This window comes from Myotis lucifugus, unplaced genomic scaffold (genome assembly GCF_000147115.1).
Source record: "Myotis lucifugus unplaced genomic scaffold, Myoluc2.0 scaffold_6, whole genome shotgun sequence".
Taxonomy (NCBI): domain Eukaryota; kingdom Metazoa; phylum Chordata; class Mammalia; order Chiroptera; family Vespertilionidae; genus Myotis; species Myotis lucifugus.
Genome location: NW_005871054.1, coordinates 18251416 through 18274033, shown reverse-complemented (window position 1 = coordinate 18274033; position 22618 = coordinate 18251416). Strand labels below are relative to the sequence as shown.

The 22618-nt window shown below is 43.6% G+C and overlaps 2 protein-coding genes across 2 annotated transcripts in view; one reads left to right on the top strand and one right to left on the bottom strand.

Moving 5' to 3' along the window:
- HNRNPLL (heterogeneous nuclear ribonucleoprotein L like) overlaps positions 1-8967 on the bottom strand; it is a 66939-nt gene extending 57972 nt beyond the window's left edge. Inside the window, exons 1-2 of the mRNA XM_006083442.2 lie at positions 8857-8967; positions 6048-6174 (exon numbers count right to left, since the gene is read on the bottom strand). Of these exons, the coding sequence (XP_006083504.2) occupies positions 6048-6174; positions 8857-8967 (238 nt within the window). The remainder of the gene's footprint in view (positions 1-6047; positions 6175-8856) is intronic.
- A 6282-nt stretch (positions 8968-15249) lies between these two features.
- The window catches only part of GALM (galactose mutarotase), a 43126-nt gene continuing 35757 nt past the window's right edge, over positions 15250-22618 (top strand). Inside the window, exons 1-2 of the mRNA XM_023746193.1 lie at positions 15250-15509; positions 19380-19432. Of these exons, the coding sequence (XP_023601961.1) occupies positions 15320-15509; positions 19380-19432 (243 nt within the window). The 5' untranslated portion in view covers positions 15250-15319. The remainder of the gene's footprint in view (positions 15510-19379; positions 19433-22618) is intronic.

Here is a 22618-nt window from a genome sequence, read left to right as displayed (position 1 = left end):
GTTTACATTTAAATCACTCTGAAACTAAATACTGATGAATTGTAACAGCTTCCAACAATTACTTAGTTCTTATGAAAAGCATTTACCATGGCAACCACTTCATCAAATTGCTCTTAAATAGGTCCTGGGCCATACACACACACCAAAAAAAATGTAAGCACGAGAAGATTTATCTCCTAGACCTTTTTTTGTGTTTTGTTTGTTTGTTTGTTTAGAGGCAAGGAGGTAGCCTACAGGAGCATATATACAAAGATAGGTCATGAGCATCTCTTTATACAACACCTCATATACACCGTCTCGTAGATATGCTCATGATGGTGAGATCTCCCTCCGGATATTTCAGAAAGGACTCCCAGACTATTTAACTGTGAAATAAGAGGTCTTTTGCAACTGCTGTGGGGGGATCCCTTCTCCCATAGGGCAACTGAAAGTATTAAATGCTTGAAGTCCCTTCCATACCACAAGGCTTCTCCCATATTTTGATCTCATATTATAAAGGAAAATACACAAGGGTCTTAAGGAAATAATCTGATACGCGCCCAAAGACATAAGAACAACGATACGCAAAACAGACTAACAATAGCCAAGGAATTAGAGCAGCCTCTTACTCTTTTATTCTTATTAAGGCAACATGAGAATAATAAGCATAAAGGCGTAAGAGCATGGACTGTGGAGCCAGACTGCCTGGCTTTCAATCCAGGCTCTGCCGCTTCCCAGGTATGGGACCTCTTTTTCCCTGTGAAACTGAGATCATCGTAACACTCACACACAGGATTATTGTGAGGTTTGTTCAAGTCAATACAGGCATAGGGCACATAAGTGCAATGTGAGTGTTCGCTATTCCTGCCATCATCATTATTAGTAAATACATTCTATGTGCCAGGAGACAAGATCCTTTAAGTACGCTGGCTCATTTCATCACTGCAGGAAGCTTATATGGTAAGTATTATTAGCCTCATTTTAGACCTGGGAACTCAGACTCAGAAAAATTACACAATCTACCAGAATCAGACAACTAACAGTTGGTGAAACACACTATTGCATAGCTAATTTAAATAAATTTAAGATTCTGGACTAGTTTTTGCTAAATTACAGTGGAATTTGTTCAAAGAAAGATGGGACTTAAAATCTAGGCTCCCTGGTTTACAAAAAAAATCACTTTGCGGGGAGGACGACAGAGTAGTGACTATCTAGAGCAGTGGTTCTCAACCTTCCTAATGCCGCGACCCTTTAATACAGTTCCTCATGTTGTGGTGACCCCCAATTTCATGGTTACAAATTGAACAGAATTAAAGCATAGTGATTAATCACACAAAAAATATGTAATTATATATGTGTTTTCCAATGCTCTTAGGCGACCCCTGTGAAAGGGTCGTTCGACCCCCAAAGGGGTCGCGACCCACAGGTTGAGAACCGCTGATCCAGAGCATCTGATACTGAAGTACAATGTTTATTAATAATAAATAATAAACAATAATAAATAATAATTGGGAGTGCTCACTGGGAGAGACACGAAGGTAACCTAACCATACACCATGTGTAATGGCAAACTGGTATAAAACATCTTCCCGCTATGGTGATAGTAATTAAAAGCTAAAGGAAAAAAAACAGCTAAGAGGAAAGGAAACTTGGTAGTTTGATTGTAACTGAAAGCAAGTGAACAGCATTCAAGCACGCGGGAGTAAGAGTGCTACTTGAAGTGGTATGTAGCCCAGTAGCAAAGGTGACTCATTCAAATGTTCCCTCACGTCTTTAGGGGGCACAGTTTTTCTCTTTTCAGTATTACCTGGTGCAAATTTTCTGTTTCTTTCCATAGCTCCTCAAACCTCTGATCAGAAAGCCCTGGCCCTGGAACTCCTTGTTGAGGGCCCTTTGCCTGTGCTCAACACATGCCTCATTTCCTGTTTTCTCTCTCATCTTGATGCAACAGGTACAAGCCGAGCAGGATATGACAGTTAGAGGGAATGTTGCAAACAATAGTGAAAGCAATTACTCTGAGTCTCAGGCCCACTTGCTCTCTTTCATTTCAGCAGATAAGTGATAGGATCTCTTATGTAACGCTGAAAGTGGGGCAGGGGCTGGCCTCGTACAAGTGGAGAAGAAAAGGCACCTGGCTTCTGTGTTCACTGTCAATCAGCAACTTGTTTGGCCTCTGCAGGTCTTAGATCATCTTTTTTCTTTAATTAAAGCTTTTCCACTGATGAGACTTTGAGTTTGAATTTAGGGTTTTGCAACTTTATATCTACTTTATCCTATATAATAAAAGCGTAGTATGCAAATTGTCCCCTTGACTGGAGTTCTTCCGGGAATTCAACCAGGGGGCAGGCCAGCCAGGAGAAGGGAGGGAAGCCCTGGACGGCAGCCGGCAGCCCCAAGGGACCCTACCAGTGCACAAATTTTGTGCACTGGGCCTCTAGTATCTTTATAAATCTCACTTACCTTAAAGAAAGACTGAAATATAAGACAGACAGGATTTACAAAAACAGCATGGCCCGGCCAGCGTGGCTTAGTGGTTGATTGTCGATCTATGAATCAGGAGGTCACGGTTTTATTCCCAGTCAGGGCACATGCCCTTTTTGCAGGTTCGATTCCCAGTGTGGGGCATGCAGGAGGCAGCCGATCAATGATTCTCCTCATCATTGATGTTTCTATCTCTCTCTCCCTCACCCTTCCTCTCTGAAATAAATAAAAATATATTTTAAAAAAACAACACTCAAAAACAAAAACAAAAAGAAAAGAAAAACAGCATGATTCTTTAGAAAAAAATGAGAGAGGGATGAGGGGCTTAGAAATCCTGCTTTCACCGAGTGCAATACCAAATCAGCTCTTCACAAAAAACCCTATCACAATTGCCTTTCATAATATATTTACATCTAACTTTATACCCTGACATGCATTTTATAGTGTTTTTACTAGCCTTTCCAGCAGAAAATTAGACTGTTAAACATTTGTTCTCAAACAGAAAGTGAATTAGTGGTTGCCTAGGCCTGGAGTTGGGCCCGGGGTTACCTTTTGGGTTAATGAAAATGTTCTAAACTTAGATTTGGGTGGTAGGTGCACACACAACTTTGTGAATATATTAAAACCATTGAATGATACACTGTAAATGAGTAAATTTTATGATTCGTAAATTATGTTAATAATTTAATGAATAATTTGATTAATTTGATTTTTATCCTCGAGGAGGAATTTGAAAGAGAGGAGAGTACCAATAAGAGAAATTAAAAGTCTCTCGGATTTGAGACATCTTTTTGCTAAAGCATTAAGACCAGGACAGGCCCGGGTTTTTTGATTAGATATATCCTAGCCTTTGATTTGATATATACACTAGCCTTTCACCATTCTTTCTCCCTACCTCCCATCAAGGTCCTTTTTCACAGTCAATCTCATGAATATAGCCTTGTAATAGACATTGGGGAATAATGTCCTATTCTCTTGCCCTTTTCTACTAGTGAGGCTGGAAAGCAAAATACTTGATTTCCTTTTTTTGCTGCTAGTGGCGGCCATGTGAGTCAGTTCTGGCCAATACAATGTAAGCAGACTCTCTTAGACACGGTTTCCCAGAACTTTTACTTTCCAGATGCAACTGGCAGGAGCCCTTTTGCCCCTTTCGCCGTGTTGCCTTCCCCCCCCCCCCCCCCCCCCCCCCGCCCTTGTCTTCCTGCCTAGAAAGCAGACACGAGGCCTGGAGATGCAGCAGTTCAGGTGGCGACATGAGTCGACAAGCCTGAGGATCAAAGCCCATGAACTAAGAAAGGTGGCGCAGAAAGACTGACACAGCCTTGGTCCCTGTCAGCATTTCTCAGCAGCTGTACCAGTGCTGGACGGCTCCGTTCTGAGCTCTCATTACATAAGAAAAAGAAATATCTCTTCTTGTTAGCTTGCTGTACCTTGCTGTTTACAAACAGGTGTCCTGTTCCTTGCAGCCAAAAGAACTCCTAACAAGCCAATGATGAGACTTCCATATTTTGAAATTATTTAGACATGTCAGTGTCAAAGTGGGTTTATTTTCATGTCCAGGGGCTGCTTCTTGTGCACAGAAAAGACTGTTTATAGTTCATTGGTGTTTAAATTATTATTGAAGACATAAATTTTCCTTAAGTGTTGGGGGCCAGATGTAAGCTGGCAAGGTCCTTGCACCTGAAGGGGCTAGGAAGGCTGGGACCCTTTCCCACACAGTTTTCCCAGATTTGTTTGGATGGCGGTTATCAGTAGAATGAGAGCAACCTTTGTAGAATGAGAACAGCCTTTCATAGCTTACCAAGAAGTCTGTAACTATTTACTGAGATATGCTGTACTGAGAACTTGTCCTTCTGCTGTGTCTCTCCCTTAGAGATTAAGAGGAACAAAGAATACATTCCTCTTGACAGACCTCCTATTCAGTGTGTTGTGTATAAATAGGATTGTGTGGCTAATAAAGTTGCTTCAGTTCATCGAGAGAACTGGAGTCCTCCCGATCCCGCTTTCCTGTCTTTCTTTCTTTTCTCAATTCCCACCTCCCTGCCTCAGCCCGGCTCAACCTTGTCAGGCTGACCCTGACACTTAAGCCTTTAAGTTTAATTTAAACTATTTTATCTTTCTTTTAGAGAAGATAAGTGCCGTACTAGACATCTGTGCAAACATAAAGAAAAAGAAAACATTGTTTCACAGAGACGCATTTTGAGCTGGGCCTTAAAGAACGAAGAGAAAAGAAATTCCAAACCGAAAGAATGCATAAGCTGAGAGGCATGAGAGGACAGGATGTGTTAGATGAGCCCGTGAGGCCGGAGAAGGGGAGGTGAGGCTGGAAAGCAAATTGAGGTCAAATGTTCAGAGTCTTGTAGATCAGACTAAGCAGTTTAAATGTTATCCTACAGAAAGCAGGATGTGTTCAGAGGCTTTGAAGGTAGGGAGTGGCATGATCATATGGGTGTCTGAGACAGGAAAAGAGATTGGAGGAGGCCATAGGTAGACAGGCTATTTGGAGATGATTGCAGTAGAACTAATGAGAGCGGGTAAGGATCTGGACAAAGAGAAGACCTCACTGCAGAGGCGACGGCGGACCCCCAGGGCAGGGGGGGCCAATGGAGGACAAAGCAGAGGCTCAGGGTCCACAGTGCCTGAGGGGAGGCCACGTGTGCCAGGGAGAGGGAGTCAATGTTCCCGGGAAGCATTGCCAAGGCTGATGGGGGCCACGCATTAACTGCTGCAGGCTGCAGCTTCACAGACCAGCAGAGCGCATGGCAAACAGGTGGGCAGGGGAGCAGCGGAGCCAGAGGAACCCCCCCCCCCCACCCCAGCCCCAGGGCCTGACTCTTGCTGCTGTGACAGACGCCTGAGCCATAGCCCTTCCCCAGCACCACTTTAGGAAAACAAGCAGGAAGAGGGGGAGGTTATGTGGGAGTGATATTATTTCTATCCGAGAGAAACTGAGCATACCTATTAAAGTAATTAAACCAGGAGGCCATTAGACTGAGTGGCTCTAACGCCGCCGTGGTGGCTTACCTAAGCAAACCCGAGTCTAAGTCTGTAAACGCCTCAGGGTTATGAAGGTGAAACCTAAGACAACCAGCCACAAACAGCCAACCAGGCTTCACGTGGCAGCCAATCAATAATTTCCTACTTTGCTTCTGCCTTTTCTCTCTAAAAGCCTCTCCCCAAGCTCCTGTCCCAACCACGTTGGGTTTGGCGCTGCCCTGATTTCAATCAATTCTTGCTCAGATAAACCCCAAAATTTTAATACACTGAAGTTGATCTTTTAACATACCTAAAGGGATCGTTTCAATTACCGGCATCACCACGCTTTACACCAGATCAGACATTTAGATAATCACTACAACAACGAATTAAGTAGGTGGGAGCGCAAGATGAGCCCAGACCAGTTATGAACAAACTAAAAGGAAAATCCATTTTCTCTGTAGCACAAGTTAAATTCTGCAACTCTCATACAGAAGCACAGAAAAAGCAAAATCGAAATGCAAGCATTGGCTGATTATACTCACCATTGTCCATAGGAAGCACTGAACCCAGGGGGCATCAGCAATCTGGTCATCAGAGATGACCCTCACTTGTGAAGCGGGTATATTTTGTGGGGCTTGGCTGTAGCCCAAGATTCTCCAGCTCTTTGCTCCAATCCATGCTCTTCAAATGGCCCTTGATCACTAATTCATCATCATCAGTCTTCCATACGATAGACTAGAAGAGTATAACCACCTTTGAAATAAATAGGCTTTTAGTTTATGCCTCAGTCTCTGAAGAATGTAGTTGGTATTAGTCTCCCTAATCAGGACAAATCCTGGGGTCCTGACAAGACTGAATTTTCTCAGTCATGAAATAATAAGTTATACCTCCTTACAGATCAACCACATAAAAACACCCAGCAGGCCTCTCATGAGACACTCGGCAGACCCTGACGATGTTAATCCTGATTCCTTTTCCTGAGATCCTGAGGCAGAATCGCCAGAATCCTAGAGATCTGCCTCACCCAAGGGTGCTCTCTACTCAGTTGTAATTGTTCTGTGTCCTCAAAGCAGGAGAAGATGCCACCGGCAGTGAGGTGTGGGCTCTGCCTTCAGGATGTGATTAGACCTGCTTCTGGAAAGGAGAGGCATTAGGGGTGGGGAGGAATCAAGGAAATGCTTATTCCATGGTTCTCACGTTTCAGGGAGCATGGGAATCACTTAGGGAGTTTATTAAAAGTACAGGTGCCCAGGTCCCTTCCTCAGTGACTGAGAGTACCTGAGACTCAGATACAGGAATCTATGTTTTTAAGTTTCCCAGAATAGCCTAATGTGCACCGGAGTTTGAGAATCACTGCCCTTTCTGGAAGCTTCTCCCTTCTCCTCCTTGACCTGGTTGCTCTGGTAGACAGTGTAGGGGGTGGGGCCCAGTTGGGGCCACGGTATAAAAAAACAAAACAGTCTTTGTCTCCATGTCCTGGCACAGAGCTCCCCAAACCCTTGAAATCTCTCGAGTGATAAAAGTGTCTTATGCTAATGAGCTCCCAGCTTGGTGGGTCCATTCTGGTGCTGGGGAGATGGCAGGACAGGAGAGAGCACGAAAGATCTACACCAATCGCCACCTCCACTCCCATCCCCCATAACTTGCCCTATGCATTTCTTCCACTTTGCCGTTCCTGGATTATATCCTTTGCAATGAAATAATAAAGGTAAGTAAAGTGTTTTCCTGAGTTCTGTGAGTCATTTTAGCAAATTATCAAACCTGAGAGGAGCTCATGGAAACGCTCAAATTTGTGGTCAGAAGTGTGGGTAGCCTGGGTACCCCGTTGGCAGCTGATGTTTCAAGTGGGGACAGTCTTGAGGGACGGAGCCCTTTAACTGGTAAGACCTGACCCTAACTCTAGGCAGACCGTATCATAATTGAATTGAACTCTTGGGTACCCAGTTGGTGCCATAGATAGAAATGGTTGGTGTGTATAAAAACAACACACATTTAGTGTCCGGAATGGTTTCACAAAAAACCATTCAGGGGCCCTGTCACAGTTTGTCTCGTTCTGACTTCACTTGGCCCTGTGTAACCATGCTTCTTTATAGAATGTGGTTAAACCCAAAAGAAACGGCCAATTCAGCTGCATTTCTCTGACCTAAATTCAGAGGCGTAGAAGTGGGGTTAACCTGTCCCCATCTAAGCCTAACCAAAGGAAGGCAGAAGTTGCCTACAGTTCTCCATGGCCAGACGGCAGTCTCCAACGGGCCGGGGAGCAAAGGACCTGCTGTAGAGTAGGGCACAAGCCCATTCGCTGGCATCATCATACGGACTCACTGACCACCTTAACTCTGGCTGGACCCCATCTAAGTTGGGGTCCACCTTGACCTTTTAAGTCTGATATTAGGTGTCTGCCAGACCCCTGTTCCTCTTGGTTATTTATCAGCAGTCAACCCTTCTTTGTGCCCCAGAGTTGCTACAATAAACTCACTCAGCCATTTCCACTAGAATGTGTCCCCAGGAGTCCAGGCAAAGTCTCTGCCGATAAGCCTTCCTCTCCTGGCTTCAGGCCTAGGTCCCAGCTGTGCCTTTGCTGTTACAATACTCTCCCCTCCCTTCCTTGCCTTCTGCTCCCTCTCCTAGCGAAGCCACAGTTTTGCCAATCAATGCCACTTATCTTGGCATACCTGTTCAAAGGGGCCTCATTCTAGTCTTTTTTTTAAAAAATGTGGTGAATTGTGACAGGGTCTTCCTCTGCCAGGACCCTATTCGAGACAAAGTTCAACTGGCCAATGATTGTCTTGCCCAGCTGCAGGGAGGGAGACACAGTCACTTTGGAAAGAGATGGCACAAAATCAAGGGACACGATTGAGGACTAATGGGCTGTAGAAGTCCAAGTGGAAAAAACCGGCCAAGTGCTTCTACTTGGAACAGAGGCCCAGGTCATCCATGAAGGAAGAAGCTTCCTGCCACCAGAGAGCTATCTTGCAGAGCCACCATTAACTAGGGAGGGCCTGCCAGCTGCAAAGTCATCTCCCAGGACCTCAGCTGGGCACTACTTGGGACGGTGCCCCCGGCAGCTCCCAGTCACTCGGCCCCAGGAAATGCCTTCCTGTAACTATACTGCGTCAGCACTGACTCCTGGAAATGCCTCCCTCCAATAGTGGCGCAATCTTCTCTCCCAAGACACAAACAACCCACGTCCTCTGCCGGCTGACTTGGGGCTCTCCATGTCCCTCTTGGGAGTCAGTTCTGTGAGGGTTGTGGGAGGGGGAGGAGGAATCTGGTGTGGATGGGTTCTTCCTCCTTTGACAAAGCCATCACCATCAAAATGGTTCTCATCCTCTAGGCATAATGAACTTCTCCCACGAGAAATCTGTCAGACCTCGACACTGATTCTTAGAGTGTCTCGCTCCAGACTCACAAACTCACCATCATCTGGAGGAGGATCCTGTCTTCTTCCAGATCCCTGGATACCATCTGACTCCTTTGTGTTCTCACCTTGGGCAATGCCTGAAATGTATCTGATACCTCTAGTCCCATCCTAGTCGTGTGTTTATAGAAATCTGGCTTCGACTGGACGCCCAAGCCAGAGGCTCAGATTTTCATATGTACAAAGGATAGGAGGAACCCGGTGGCTGTTTACAAAGTCCCGGTAAAGTATATATTAAAATACTATCAACTTTCAGGAAAGAATATGGCAGAGTACTACTTCGCTCCATTATCTTCTCCTTTATACTATACTAACAGAATTCCTAGAGTAACGATTATACGTTTCTCCACCTACCCTGAAGTTTGATCTTATGTGAATAAGTTCTGGCCAGTGGGGTGTGAGAGGAAGTAATGTGTAGAACTTTCAGGATGTATCCTTAAAGGGAGGGGGTCTGCCCCTCTCCAACATTCCTTCTCCCCGCCTCCTCTCCTTCATCCTGCTGCTCTAAATGTGGACATGGTGGCAAACCTTCTTGGACTTCAGGACATAACCTACAGATGGCAAAGCAACAAATTAACGGGCACCTATGTGCCAGATGCCCACATTGAACAGAACAGCTATACTCACCTTGGACCACCTGTTGAGAGAAGCAGTCTACCATGGCTCTGAGCATCTCTGAACATCTTTTTTGGGAATGCCAAGAATGCATACTGCTGACCACTCTTCAGCTGACCATTTCTCAGGGTTGATTCTGCAATGAGCAGGCTCCAGGCATGAGGTAACATCATCTCCCAAAGAGTAGGCTGGCTTACCACTTATTGTAAAATGGTAGATTCCAGTTATAATGCAAACCTACTGTGTGTGGAGTGTCCACCTTGATCCCTCCATGTTGGTCTTGGAGGGCATGGGGAACCAGTACCAACATGATGTCCATGCTGCTTGCTATGCGGTGAGCAATGAAATCTTTTGTCTTAGACCCAGGAATCTTGTTTTGATTTGGAAAAAAAAATGTTTATAATACCTCAGTAGAAATTTGTCATTCAAGCTGTGCCAAATAGATCCATTCAAAAGCCAGAAATTATAAGAGTGAGAAGTGACTGCTGTTTGGGACCTCTTGAGCAAGTGGAATTAAGGAAATCATACCATGGCTGGCTTTCATGGTTAGTAATATCAAAGGCAATGAATCAAAAGTTACTGAATCAAGCTGGCAAGATCATGACAGTGAATTCTCCACATTTATTTGAGTCAGATAATTTTTAAATACTTCTTAAATGTTACTCTCTGCCAAGAATTATATTCACCTATACTTTTTTTAAAAAATGTGTTTTTATTTATTTCAGAGAAGGAGAGATAGAAACATCAATAATGAGAGAGAATAATTGATCGACTGCCTCCTGCATGCCAGACACTGGGGATCAAGCCCCAACCTGGGTATGTGCCCTGACCTCCTGTTTCCTAGGTTGATGCTCAACCACTGAGCCATGCCAGCCAGGCATATTATAAGGAATGGAGTCTAGATAATCTTGGAGAGCAATTCCCTGACCTGCCGTTAGACAAGTGGAGATGAATCTGCTTCTGGATAGGTTGAATCTGCCCTTTGAAAAACAGCAAGGTACATGAAAATGTGCAGAAAGGTTCAAGCAGGGTTGCATCACTACCGCATTAGCCCGGGGACCAAGGCAGACAAAGATAAAACAGAAATAGAAGTGAGGATGTGGCAACACCTGCTACCGAACCACTGACAAAATGTTGAAAGCTCTTTTGAGACACAGGTATTTCTATGTGTTGAAATAGTCTAGATGTTTGACCACTCTGATGAAATTAGCTCCGTTACTCTTTCCGGGGGGTGCATATTGGTTTTGCCTGGTTAGCATACATTCTCTCTTTGGGAATAGCATCTAGATTTTCCCTGAGGGAGTCACCTCTTCCCATTCTCTCGGTCCACATTGTTGAGTGAAGCTGACTATCGTACCAGTACTTGGTTCAGAAGGGCCCAGAACCAAGTGATTTCATGCCGGGACTTTTGTCGCTTTTACTGAGATTGTTATTGTGAATAACATAAGCTAGAAATCATAAGTAGAAAGAGTAGTCCTGAAAATACTACCATCACCGTGGAAAACTGAATCAGGAAGAGATAAATACCAAGTCTTACTGACACAATTTGGCCCAGATCCAGCCATGCCTAATTCCAAAAGCTGATTTTTTAAAATTTGTAATTACCATAAAAATTAGAAGATGAACATTTTACATTGGGGTGATGTGTTAGAATTTATGGACTGCTTTGGAATCCACGTTCTCAGTTGACCACAATAGTAGGCAACATGTAAGGAAGTGGTGAAATGTTCCTATCTCTACAGTCAAGCTGCCTGGGATCAAATCTTGGTTTCCTGACTTACTAACCATGTGACCTTGAACAAGTTACTGACCCTCTCTAAATCTCAATTTCTGTATCAGATAATAGTGCCTGCCTCATAGGGATGCTTATCATGATGTTCAGTAAATTTTTAGTAATTTTTACTAGCAATCAATTAAGAGTAATTGGATGGGTCAATCATGTGATATTATTCCCATTTTACAGATGAGGAGACTGAGGTTCAGAGTGGTTGAATGAATTGCCAGTAAATTCTAGTCCTCTTAAACCAGGTCTTCTCATAGCAGGGCCAATTCTCCACTACAACATTGTACTTACGAATGTCTTGTGTATTCATTTAATAATTATTTATTGAGCACCTAAAATTGCCAGTCACTATGCTTGGTGCTAGAGAATTCTGAAATAATCCCATGGTGCTAGAGAATTCTGAAATAATCCCAATAGGACAAAACATCTTTAGGCAACCCTAAATGTATAACTAACTTGTTTCTTTCTTTCTTTCTTTCTTTCTTTCTTTCTTTCTTTTTCTCATACTTTCTTTCATCCAGCATTGACTAGTAATGAATTTACTGAATTTTTATGGAAGATAAAGATGAGCATTTACCATATTAGACTGTTAATTCCTTGAAAGGTGAGGATCATGTTTTACTTATCAATATAGAACCAGCACTTAGCACAATGCCTGGCACGTACTTGTTGAATATTTGACAAATGAGCAACATGCCGTGCAGCTAAATTTAATCTACCTTCCTCAATAGCTTCTCACCTGCCCCCAGAATGCCTCCCCAGCAGCTGCTCCAAAATTGTTGATGAAACAGAGTTGAATTGATTGTGAAGAATTCTACCTCTCATGAACTTGATGGGATTCTCCCAGGTATTCCTGTTTTCCAGGTACAAGTAGTTTCCATCTGAAACCAAGTAGAGTGATGGTTGGGTTAAGAAAAAAAAAAGTCGAAATATTGAGTCAGGGAGCCAACAGTTGAGTAAACAGTTGCAACAACAAAATGTACTCATGGAAAGATAAGAAATGATCGAAGACAGTGCATGCTGAGTGCCCAACGAAGAGCACTAGCAATAAACACCAATGGAGTTCAAAGCAATGAGAAAGAAAACAGGAAGGTGGTGATGTACCAACCTGGTTGAAAAGAATCTGTTCTAGATCTCTTTATAGACAAACTCGGAGGTGCTGTGAGTTGTTTTTATTGTTATATCTCAGAGTTTCCTCTGCATAGCAGCAGCCTGTCAACAGCTTAAGGCTTTGGGGCCAGCCTTTTTCATGAGCCCAGAGTCTGATAGGTCCCAGGAACAGCACACCTGCAGTTTTTGTGTAGAATGAGGGGGTGGAGCCTCATGTCAGGGCTCAGATTTCCTTATTTCTGGCTCCCCAGCACTCAACTTAGAGGACTAACCCACAGCTGAGGACAGGGAAAGAACTTATTCTTCACCTGTCCATGCATCACGGGTTGAAAGAAAAGATATCCACTCTAAGTAACTCCTCATTGACATAAATGTCACAATTCCTACTCCCTTACCTCATAACCTTCCTCTTGGCCCCTCTCCCCAAAATAAAAATAAATACCCCCTAGAATTTGACAATGCTTTCTTTGCAAGATTACTACCTTGCTTCTGATCTAATCCAACCTTGGAGATGGAGAATATTTTCTTAGATTTCTTATTTTTTTTAAGTGCATAAATATTTCTTTTAGAGTATGACCGTGAGACTAGGGAAATGAGATATCCTGGTAAGAAAAATCAAGTGTTGTGCCTGACATCTGCCTTAGCACAAGGTAGTCCTATTTGGCTCTATATGTTAAATCCTTAAAAGCAAAAGGAAAATGAAATCAGTAAGTGTACTCCTGCCCTAGCTGGTTTGGCTCAGTGGATAGAGCGTCAGCTTGTGGACTGAAGGGTCCTGGGTTTGATTCCGGTCACGGGCATATGCCTGGGTTGCTGGCTCGATCCCCAGTGTGGGGCATGCAGGAGGCAGCCAATCAATGATTCTCTCTCATCATTGATGCTTCTGTCTCTCTCTCCCTCTCCCTTCCTCTCTGAAATCAATAATATATATATATATATATATATATATATATATATATATGAAGAAGTGTACTCCTTACATCTTAGAGAGACATCATGGTATGTTTCATTTTCTACTGACTCAAGCTACAAGGCCTCCCTAGTGACATTTGGGTTTGACCATTCAAATGTATTTCTTTCTTTCCAGTGACAACATGAGTTTGGCAGAACATTGAGAACCGGCGGCTAAGAAAAGAAAATGCAGTCTTCCTGCTCACAGAAGAGGTTCTAAGACATCCGTGCTAACACGGCATAGCCAAAAGGGCTTGGGTATGAATCAGCCATAAGTGCTGAGTGGGCCGGTGAGGGCTACAGAGTTCATGAGAATTTCAGATGAAACCACCCACAAGAGTGCTTATCAGTTATTGTACATGTGTGGTACAGTCTATAATTTGACTTGTTTGAGTCTTTTTGTTGTTATGTGTTATGCTTCACCGAAGCCTGCTGCAAGCTCTCGTTTTCCTTTGCTATCAGAATTCCCCTGCTTCATGAATGAGCATTAAGGCTTGGTGGCAAGAACGTTAAATATTCCTTCCAACTACACAGACAGAAAGGGCTAAGAGACAGTTATATTTTATTAGCATCTGATTCCAGAAACATGATCCCAATTCTCCTAATTTCTTAATCATAGATGCTTTTGGCACTCACCATAGCCTCGTTCGATCCTCTCTGAAGTACCTAGGAACCAAATCAGAAGCAGCAGCAAGCAAAGATGAGATGAGTATGCAGTCAAGTAAAACATGTCTTCAGGCTTCCCACATCCTTCCTTCCTAGGCCCAGTCCTGTCTAGCATTGCCAGATTTAACAAAGAAATGCAGACACGGGCTCCTGTATTTTATCTGACAATCCTATTAAGGCCTTTCGTAGCTCTATTTTAGTTTTCTGCCATCAGAGCCTGAAATTAGTCATCTAAACTTACAGCAATATTTCTCAAAGATTGGTTCCAGATAATCTGCATTAGAATAACCTGGGGAACTGTGAAAAAGGCAGATTCCTGAGTCTCAACCTAGACTTACAGAATCAGAAACACCAGGGATGGGCCTGGAGATATGCGTTTAAAAATCTCCACAAATAATTCCGAGGCACACTAAAGCACGATTCTTTAATGACCTCGGTGTTTTTCCTCTCCAGGCAGTACATACTTAAAGCCTTTTTCTGCTTGTGCAAAGAAGATAATAAAAGTAGAGTATCAGTATTTATAAGCACCTTATTAAATATTTGTTTCCTTAATGCCTTCTTTTTTTTTTTTTTCCTTAATGCCTTCTTAAAGGGACTCTGAACTTCAGAAGAAAGTGGGAGCCTGCCTCTGCTCACCGTATGCACACCTGACCACCGAGGACTGACCTGTCCTAGGCGGCCACTCCAGGCCGGCAGTCAGGAGAGCCTTTGGGCAGCAGCTCCAGCAGAAACATGGCCAGAGCTTCTCCCTGTGGGACAAACAGAAGTGTGCAGTGTGCCAAGGAGCCTGCATGACCCCTTCCCTAACAACCCCTGGACTTCTTTCCCCTCTGGATCAAAGACTTAACTTAAAGGGGGAATTTCCCCACAAGATCCCTTTCAATGTCCCTAATTCTGCTCGTTGCATTTTCTAGCTTTTAGTCTGAAAGTCAACCACCAACATTAACGAACAGCTCATTGCACGTTAAGAACCTTTGGGCCAGAGGCGGGGGTAGAATCCTGCAGGTTCAGGATTGGGTTTAGAAAAACTACAAGCCCCAAAATGCAACTTCATCTTCCAAAGACTACCATTCCCAACATGCAATGCAGCCAAGGTTAGCAAAGGAAAAGAACCAAAAGCACGGTTGGAAATTTTGCATTTAGGTGACCCTTGGCAATGAAAAGATTAGAAAGGCCGCAGGGGGTATTTTCTGCAGGAGTGGTCACTCCCCAAATCCAGGCAAGGAAGGGGAGGAGTCTGAGCCGGGTCCCACCCCTTTCCCAGTAAACTTCTGTCGCTCCCACTTCGGCTGCAGGAGTTGGAAGGGCCAGGAGTCCCAGCACACCCTGCTTTCCCCATGGTTTCGGTGACCAGATCCGTGTTTGGAGAGCTGCCCTCGGGGGCAGGGACAGTGGAGAAGTTCCGGCTGCAGTCAGACCAGCTGAGAGTGGACATCCTCTCTTGGGGTTGCACCATCTCGGCCCTGGAGGTCAAAGACAGGCAGGGCAGAGCCTCAGATGTAGTGCTGGGCTTTGCCGAGTTGGAAGGTGGGTTAAACTCTGCCCCGGTTGCAGGCGGGCCTCAGGCCCACCCTGCCCGCGGCCGGGATGGGGCTGCTCCGGGAGCAGGGACCGCGGGGGAAGGGCCCGAGCTTGGGACGTGCGGGTCAGGAATGCTTGCCACCCGCTCACTCTCTGTGTTGTATCCAGTGCTCGGAAAAAGACAGAATGAACAGCGATAGGACTTGGCCTCTGGTTATCCATTCAGGCTTTGCCTCATTGATTTAAAAAGTCAGTCGAGGGTCAGATAAAACTCCAGCAACCCTGGGGCGATCTTTGAACCGCCTGGTCTTTGTCAGAGCTGAAGAGGAAAAGGCTGGCTGGAGGGGGTGTGGCTCCCAGTTCCTCCCTCTGGCCCTTTCTCAACAAGGAAAATCAAAGACGTGCGTTTTCTACTTCCCTTTTCCTGGATCAGAGTCTCTGAGGCATGGTTGTCTCAGGGGATGCAGACAGCTTATCCACTTTGGTCTGGGTGGGGTTAGTGCCCAGCAGGCTCTGGCTGCTCAAGGACCATGTACAGAATGGAACGCGGAAGACCTACTCATGGTCTAGAAATGAGGTCTTCTCCTAGCTAGGATGGACTTTTATCCTCTTGGAATCCGTAGGCAATTAAGATCGTATATTACTACATGCATTTAAAAACTGTTAATCCAGTTACCTCGTCCAATGAGACAGACGAGGTCCCCAACCTCATACAGCTTGTAGTTTAGCTGGGGACAGAGCCATTAGCCAAATAATTGCATAAATAAATAATTACAATCGCAGTTTGATGGCAATAAAGGAGAGCATACCTAGTGTTCTCTTGGTAGTAGGGGTGCAACTGGACAGGAAATGAGGTCTGAGATAAAATTGGCAAAGGGACACTGTTGAGAATTGATATCCTCTGCCCGGTGGTAAAGGTGGAAACAGTCTGCTTAGAGAGGAGGTTTGAGGTTTTCTTTTAGGCGTGTGCTTCTGTCTGGTTCTTTAGATATGTAGCATGGCTCAGAGTTGGATGTCAACAGAAAACTCTTGAGAGTATTGGGTTTCCCTTAGGAAACTGAAATTTGCTTTCCATTTCCCTATCAAAATGTATTATCAGGATATCCCTGAGGATCCTATTCCTTGCCCTCTAGTTGTCTTAATCTGTGTTGGAACTTCCACTGCTTGGTTTGGAGAGGGGGTAGGTCATCTTGGAGAGGGAGTAGGTAATCTTTGGCAGAATTTCTTTGGTAACTTCAGCAAATCTATTACAGGAGACTCCAGCGTAGGAAAGTACAGGGATGTGGGGGAAATCAGCTCCATATCCCCTTGAATTTCTGGAGGTGGGTGTTCGCATCTGTCTTCAAAGTCAGAAGGCAAGAAGCATGGTTGACAAATGACAAAAGAGGCTTCCTCATTTTGCTGAGTCACCTCTCTCTATCACTAGCATAACCATTTTCTAGGCTGAAACAAACCATAAAGAGTTTACTTGACTGGTGCAAAATTGCCCATGGAGTCAAAGAATCGGGTACTTGGCCTACAATTGCAGAACCAGTAAAGAACTGGAGACGATAAGCTAAGAGCACCTGTTTTTATCATCTCATTTCTATCTCGGCCTTATCACTATTCAGGATGTAACTACCCTCCCTCTACACACACACGCACACACCACACACACACACACACACTGTTCATATCATTTTTAGTTCTGATGTGAGTTACATGGATCTTAAAGCACAAGGTGGCTTTCTGGAATTCATATGAAGTATGTGTCATGATAACATGGCACCGGGGAAGCACTGGCATAGAAGTGCCGATTTTGTGAGGGCATTTATACAACTGTCTCCATGAGTCTATGACTCGTGGGAGTCTGAGTGAAAGAAAATATTCCCAATTGTTCTTAAAAGGGAGAAAAAAAAAACTGATCCCCTGGCTTGTATTGTATTGCCCTCCATGTAATTAACATCTCTTGGGAAAGTTAAATAGAATTTTCTTAACCAGAATGCGTCACAGTCTTCACAAAAAGCAGCGAGAGAGACATTTTCATTTCTATGCTATAATTTAAATAATTTATGTTAAAAGAAAATCAAGCTGTTTTCAAAAGAGAAATTGGAAAAAAGCCCTGAGAATATCAAGCAATACTTTCTAATATATTCAGCCATCTTCGAGGCTATGGCAGGCAGCCCCCTTGTTCCCTTTATAAGGCCCTGTCCTTCAGTGTGAGTGTGTGTGTGTGTGTGTGTGTATTCCTTTAGTATTGCCAAAAATAAGGAAGACTTCATAACAGGAAGCATAATTGTCTCAATCAGAATACAGTTATGGCTGCATAACAATATTTTGGTCAAGGTCGGACCACACTACAGTAGTATACCAACCATATATAGGTGTATAGCAGGCTATACTATCTAGGTTTGCGTAAGTGAATTCTATAATGTTTGCACAAAGGTAAAATCTCTCAGTGTGTCCCCATCGTTAAACTGCGCATCACAGAATTATGAAATGGCTCTCTGCTGCTATTTTGATCAATTCTAGTGTATTAAAACCCATGTTAAGAAATCGGCAACAGCGGTTGCCCTTAAGCAAAGACTCTGGGTAGCTGGGGTACAGGGATAGGAAGGAGACGTAATGTTCACTATATAATCTAAGAATGTCTGAGTATGTAAGTGTTAAAGAAACAAACTGAGGCAAATAACTTAAAGCAATAAGATGTGACAGAGCAAGGGGTTACCTTCATTACCGTGTCCCCTAAAATGTTTTGAGCCACTGGGAAGAGCTGAGCGTGGATAATTCCATGAGACGTGGTCCTTTTGTAACTGCCAGATTGATGTGAATGAACTATCGCCAATTTCCCAGGAAGATTATATAAACTGCTTGGATGATGGCCATGACCTGAGGTCAGAACAGTTCAATTCCTCCTTGGGTAAATGAGATCTTTCTTCTGTAGAATTTTAAAGAGGTAAATCACATGGTCTTTTAGTTACGGGCTGGGAAAATCAGTCACGCCTCCAGTGAGTTTTTCTGCCATCTTTTGTATTTAAAATATTTTTTAAATGTTTTTCATTTGCATGTCCCACCTGCAATCATTATGACTTCTTTCCAAACCTGCGATGAGAACATTTGCTTATAAGCCACAGATACAAACAACCTACCCATACAATCAGTGCAACTCCTTCCCCTCCATCTTCCCCCCAGTTACCACCAGACACCCAGCTATTACTGTCATGAGAGCCATTATGGAAAAACTAGAAAAAATAAATATAGTGTTTTTGGAAAACCTGAGTTCATAAGAGGGGTTACCCTGGAGGAAAGGGGACCAGTTTAGAGGCTGCAGTTTAATATTACAGATGCCCCAGAGTGCCCTTAAGGGAGTATTGAGGATTCCTGGTTTAAATCTGCTTTGTCCCTGAAAGCTGTGTGACCGTGGGCAAGTTGTTTAACCTCTCCAGACCTATTTCCTCTCCGAAACAAGTGGATAATGATGATTAAATGTGCTGTTGGCTGTGATAGTATCTGACTGTGGTGAACAAGTAATAATTTTTATCTTCTTTCCTTCATTTGCTCCCAAATACCTTCCCTCACAGTACTTGAACTTTTTATTTCACTTTGTTAGCGCTGAAAAAAAAAATAGCATGGAGAGTCATCTGGGACAACCAGCAGCCATTGAAAAATATATAAAATATGTGGGAAGCTTAAAGTGCTCGTCAATTAAAGTAATGTTTGTTTTCCTCAAAAAGCCAAAGGAAAGTGAATCAGGGTGAGGGTGAGGGGGCATTGACCGAGACTAATGAGCAATTTTGTTTGAGACTTTAAGGTACTCTGGCTAAGGTTTGGGCTGTATGAGGTACATACAGCCAAACAATTTTTGAACAGAAATTCTGCTTTCTTTGCATTTTTCAGCTCCTGAAAAACAAACCAATGCTCCACATTATATATCATCAGGGAAATGCAAAGTAAAACAGGACCTAATAGAATGGCCAAAGCTCAGAATACGGACAATACCAAATAGCAGCTAGGATGTGGAGCAACAGGAACTCTCATTCATTGCTGATGGGAATGCAGAATGGTACAGCCACTTTGGGAGACAGTTTAGTAGTTTCTTACAAAACTAAACATATTCTAACTATATGATCCATCAGTCATGCTCCTTGGTATTTACTCAAAGAGCTAAAATCTTACGCCCACACAAAAACCTGCACATGGGATAGCTATAGTAGCTTATTCATAATTGCTAAGATGTCCTTCAGTAGGTGAATGGATAAATAAACTGGGGTACATCCAGATCATGGGATATTATTCAGTGCTAAGAAGAAATGAGCTATCAAGCCACAGGAAAAAAAAAAAGACAGGAAGGACCCTTAAATGCATATTACTAAGTGAAAGAAGCCCATCTGAAAAGGCTACATACTGTATGATTCCAACTATATGACATTCTGGAAAAGGCAAAGCTATGGAGACAGTAAAAAAGATCAGTAGTTGCCAGGGACTAGGGGGATGGGAGGGATAGATAGGCAATGCACAGAAGATTTTTGGAGCAGTGAAAATACTCTGTATGATCTTATAATGGAGGATACATTTGTCCAAACCCATATAATATACAGCACTAAGAGTGAACACTAATGTCAGCTATGGACTTTAGGTAATGATAATGTGTCAATGTATACTCATCCTATATAATAAAAGGGTAATATGCAAATTGACCCTAACAGCAGAATGACTGGGAATGACTGGTCACTATGACACACACTGACCACCAGGGGGCAGACGCTCAATGCAGGAGCTGCCCTCTGGTGGTCAGTGCGCTCCCACAGGGGGAGCTCTACTCAGCCATAAGCCAGGCTGATGGCCGCCAGCACAGAGGTGGTGGCGGGAGCCTCCTCAGCTAAGAATGTCCAACTGCAGCTTAGGCCTGCTCCCTGCTGGCAAGTAAACATCCCCTGAGGGCTCCCGGGCTGCCAGAGGGATGTCTGACTGCCAGCTTAGGCCCGCTCCCCCCCCCCCCCCCCGAGGGGTCCCAGACTTCGAGAAGGCACAGGCCGGGCTGAGGGACCCCCCTCCCTCCCCAGTGCACAAATTTTTGTGCACTGGGCCTCTAGTCAGTTTAATAAATGTACCACTCTGGTGGGGGATGCTGATAATGGGGAAGGATATGCATGTGTGAGGGCTGGGGTTATTTAGGAATCTCTATCTTCAGCTCAATTTTTCTGAAAGTTTTCTTGATTTTTCTAAAGTGTCCCACCAGTGTGGCTCAGTGCTTGAGTGTTGACACATGCACCAAGAGGTCGCAGGTTTGATTCCCACTCAGAGCACATGCCTGGGTTTCAGACTTGATCCCCAGCAGGGTGTGTGCAGGAGGCAGCCAATCGATGTTGATGTTTCTCTCTCATCAGTGTTTCTATCCCTCTCCCGTCCTCTCTCTCTAAAATCAGTAAAAAAACATATTTTAAAAAATAAGTAAATAAAGTCTATTAAAAACAAAAACCAAGAAAAGGTTGTCTGGCCCTTGGGGACTCCTTTTGGTTACCCAGTGTTAGGGTTTTAAAGCTACAGCTTCAGGAAGAGAGGAGAGTGGGAGAAAGGTGGGAGCTGATAAGATCAGCCTGCCTGTGCTGAGAGATGGTAGTAAGGTCAACTAATCAGAAAGCCTTGGGCTTTCCAAGTCATGTGATGCATAAGAACAAGTATTTAGGAGCCAGAGTATCTGCATTCAAATCCCGATTTGGCCATAACTAGCTGTATGTTTGGGAGTAAGTTACTTCACCTTTCTGTTCTCGGTTTCCACACCTGCTAATAATAGTGTCTACCTTATGGAAGCATTCTGAGGATGAAATGAGTTAAATGTACAGCATTTAGAAAGTGGCTGAGACTTTGAAAGCGCAGTGTTAGCTGTGACGACAATCTACAGGCAGGACTCTGAGGACCTGCAGATTAGCAAGAAGTGAACCAGGAAGGACCTGGAAGAGAAGATGAATGCTTCTGTTAGGCCCAACCAGTTGAGTAATAGGAACCTGTAACTGGCCTACTCGGTTTAGGGTCCATGTCCTAAGAGCCCCTCCAGCTGTGGTAAAAACAGTGCATAGGCTTAAATTGCATGCTCTTCTGATCCACAGTAGATGTGATGGGTACACAGGACTGCAGAAGGGGGAATGGAATTCGAGGGCCTCTGAGTGAAAAATAGAGGAGAAAGCAATCTTGGTGATAATACAAAAAAACAAACTACCTCCAAACCTTAATCTCTGCCAATGTAATCTAAGCAAGAAGATTATAGCACAGAGGAACTTAAAGAGAAGGAAAGTACTGTAATATGCCCAGGCACCAAGTTGTAAGTACAGGACACTATCAATCTTTCTTTTACTCCCCGCCCCCCCAAAAAAATACTGACAACAGTTTATTCTCATCAATATGCCACATAGCCACATGGAGAGACCTTAAGACATTTGATAACTGAAAATGTAGCAAAACAGCGTGTATAATTCTCTATATATAGAATGTGTGTTTTTTAAAGTAAGTGTATATGCCTAACTGTTAGCAGTAGTTTACCAGGAAGCAGAGGAGCTGAGAGGTGGAGGAGAACTTTCATGTTTTACTCTATTGAGGTTGCCAGATTCAGGAAAGAAAAATACAGGATGCCCAATTAAATAGGAATTTCAGATAAATAACATTTTTAAATGTAAGTATGTGCCATGTATAACAATAATATGGACATACTTATACTAAAATGTTTTCATTATTTACCTGAAATTCAGATTTAACTACTGGGTGTCCTACAGTTCCTCTGGCAAGCCTACTTTATATTCTTGTGTATTATTTAACACTCTTTAAAGGACATTTTATGTACTAATTATATGATTTTTTTTTTTTTTTTTTTTAAATATTGGGTCATTTATTGTAGTGTTTCTAAACAATTTGGGTAACATTTTGTCTCCAGCTACTTAACTGCATTTGCTTGTTGTGGGGGCGGGGTTAGAGGTCCCCGATGTTCAGAATACAGTACCAGCATTTACACAAAACATTGCAGCCTGGCCCACAGAGCAGAGGTTACTAAGGGGCAAGCTGCTGCTCGTGACAACACCCCAGCGCCTCCTTCTAATCTTGTGCCATTTCCCAGGGCAGGCAGCCTTGTGTGGACTCTGACTTGT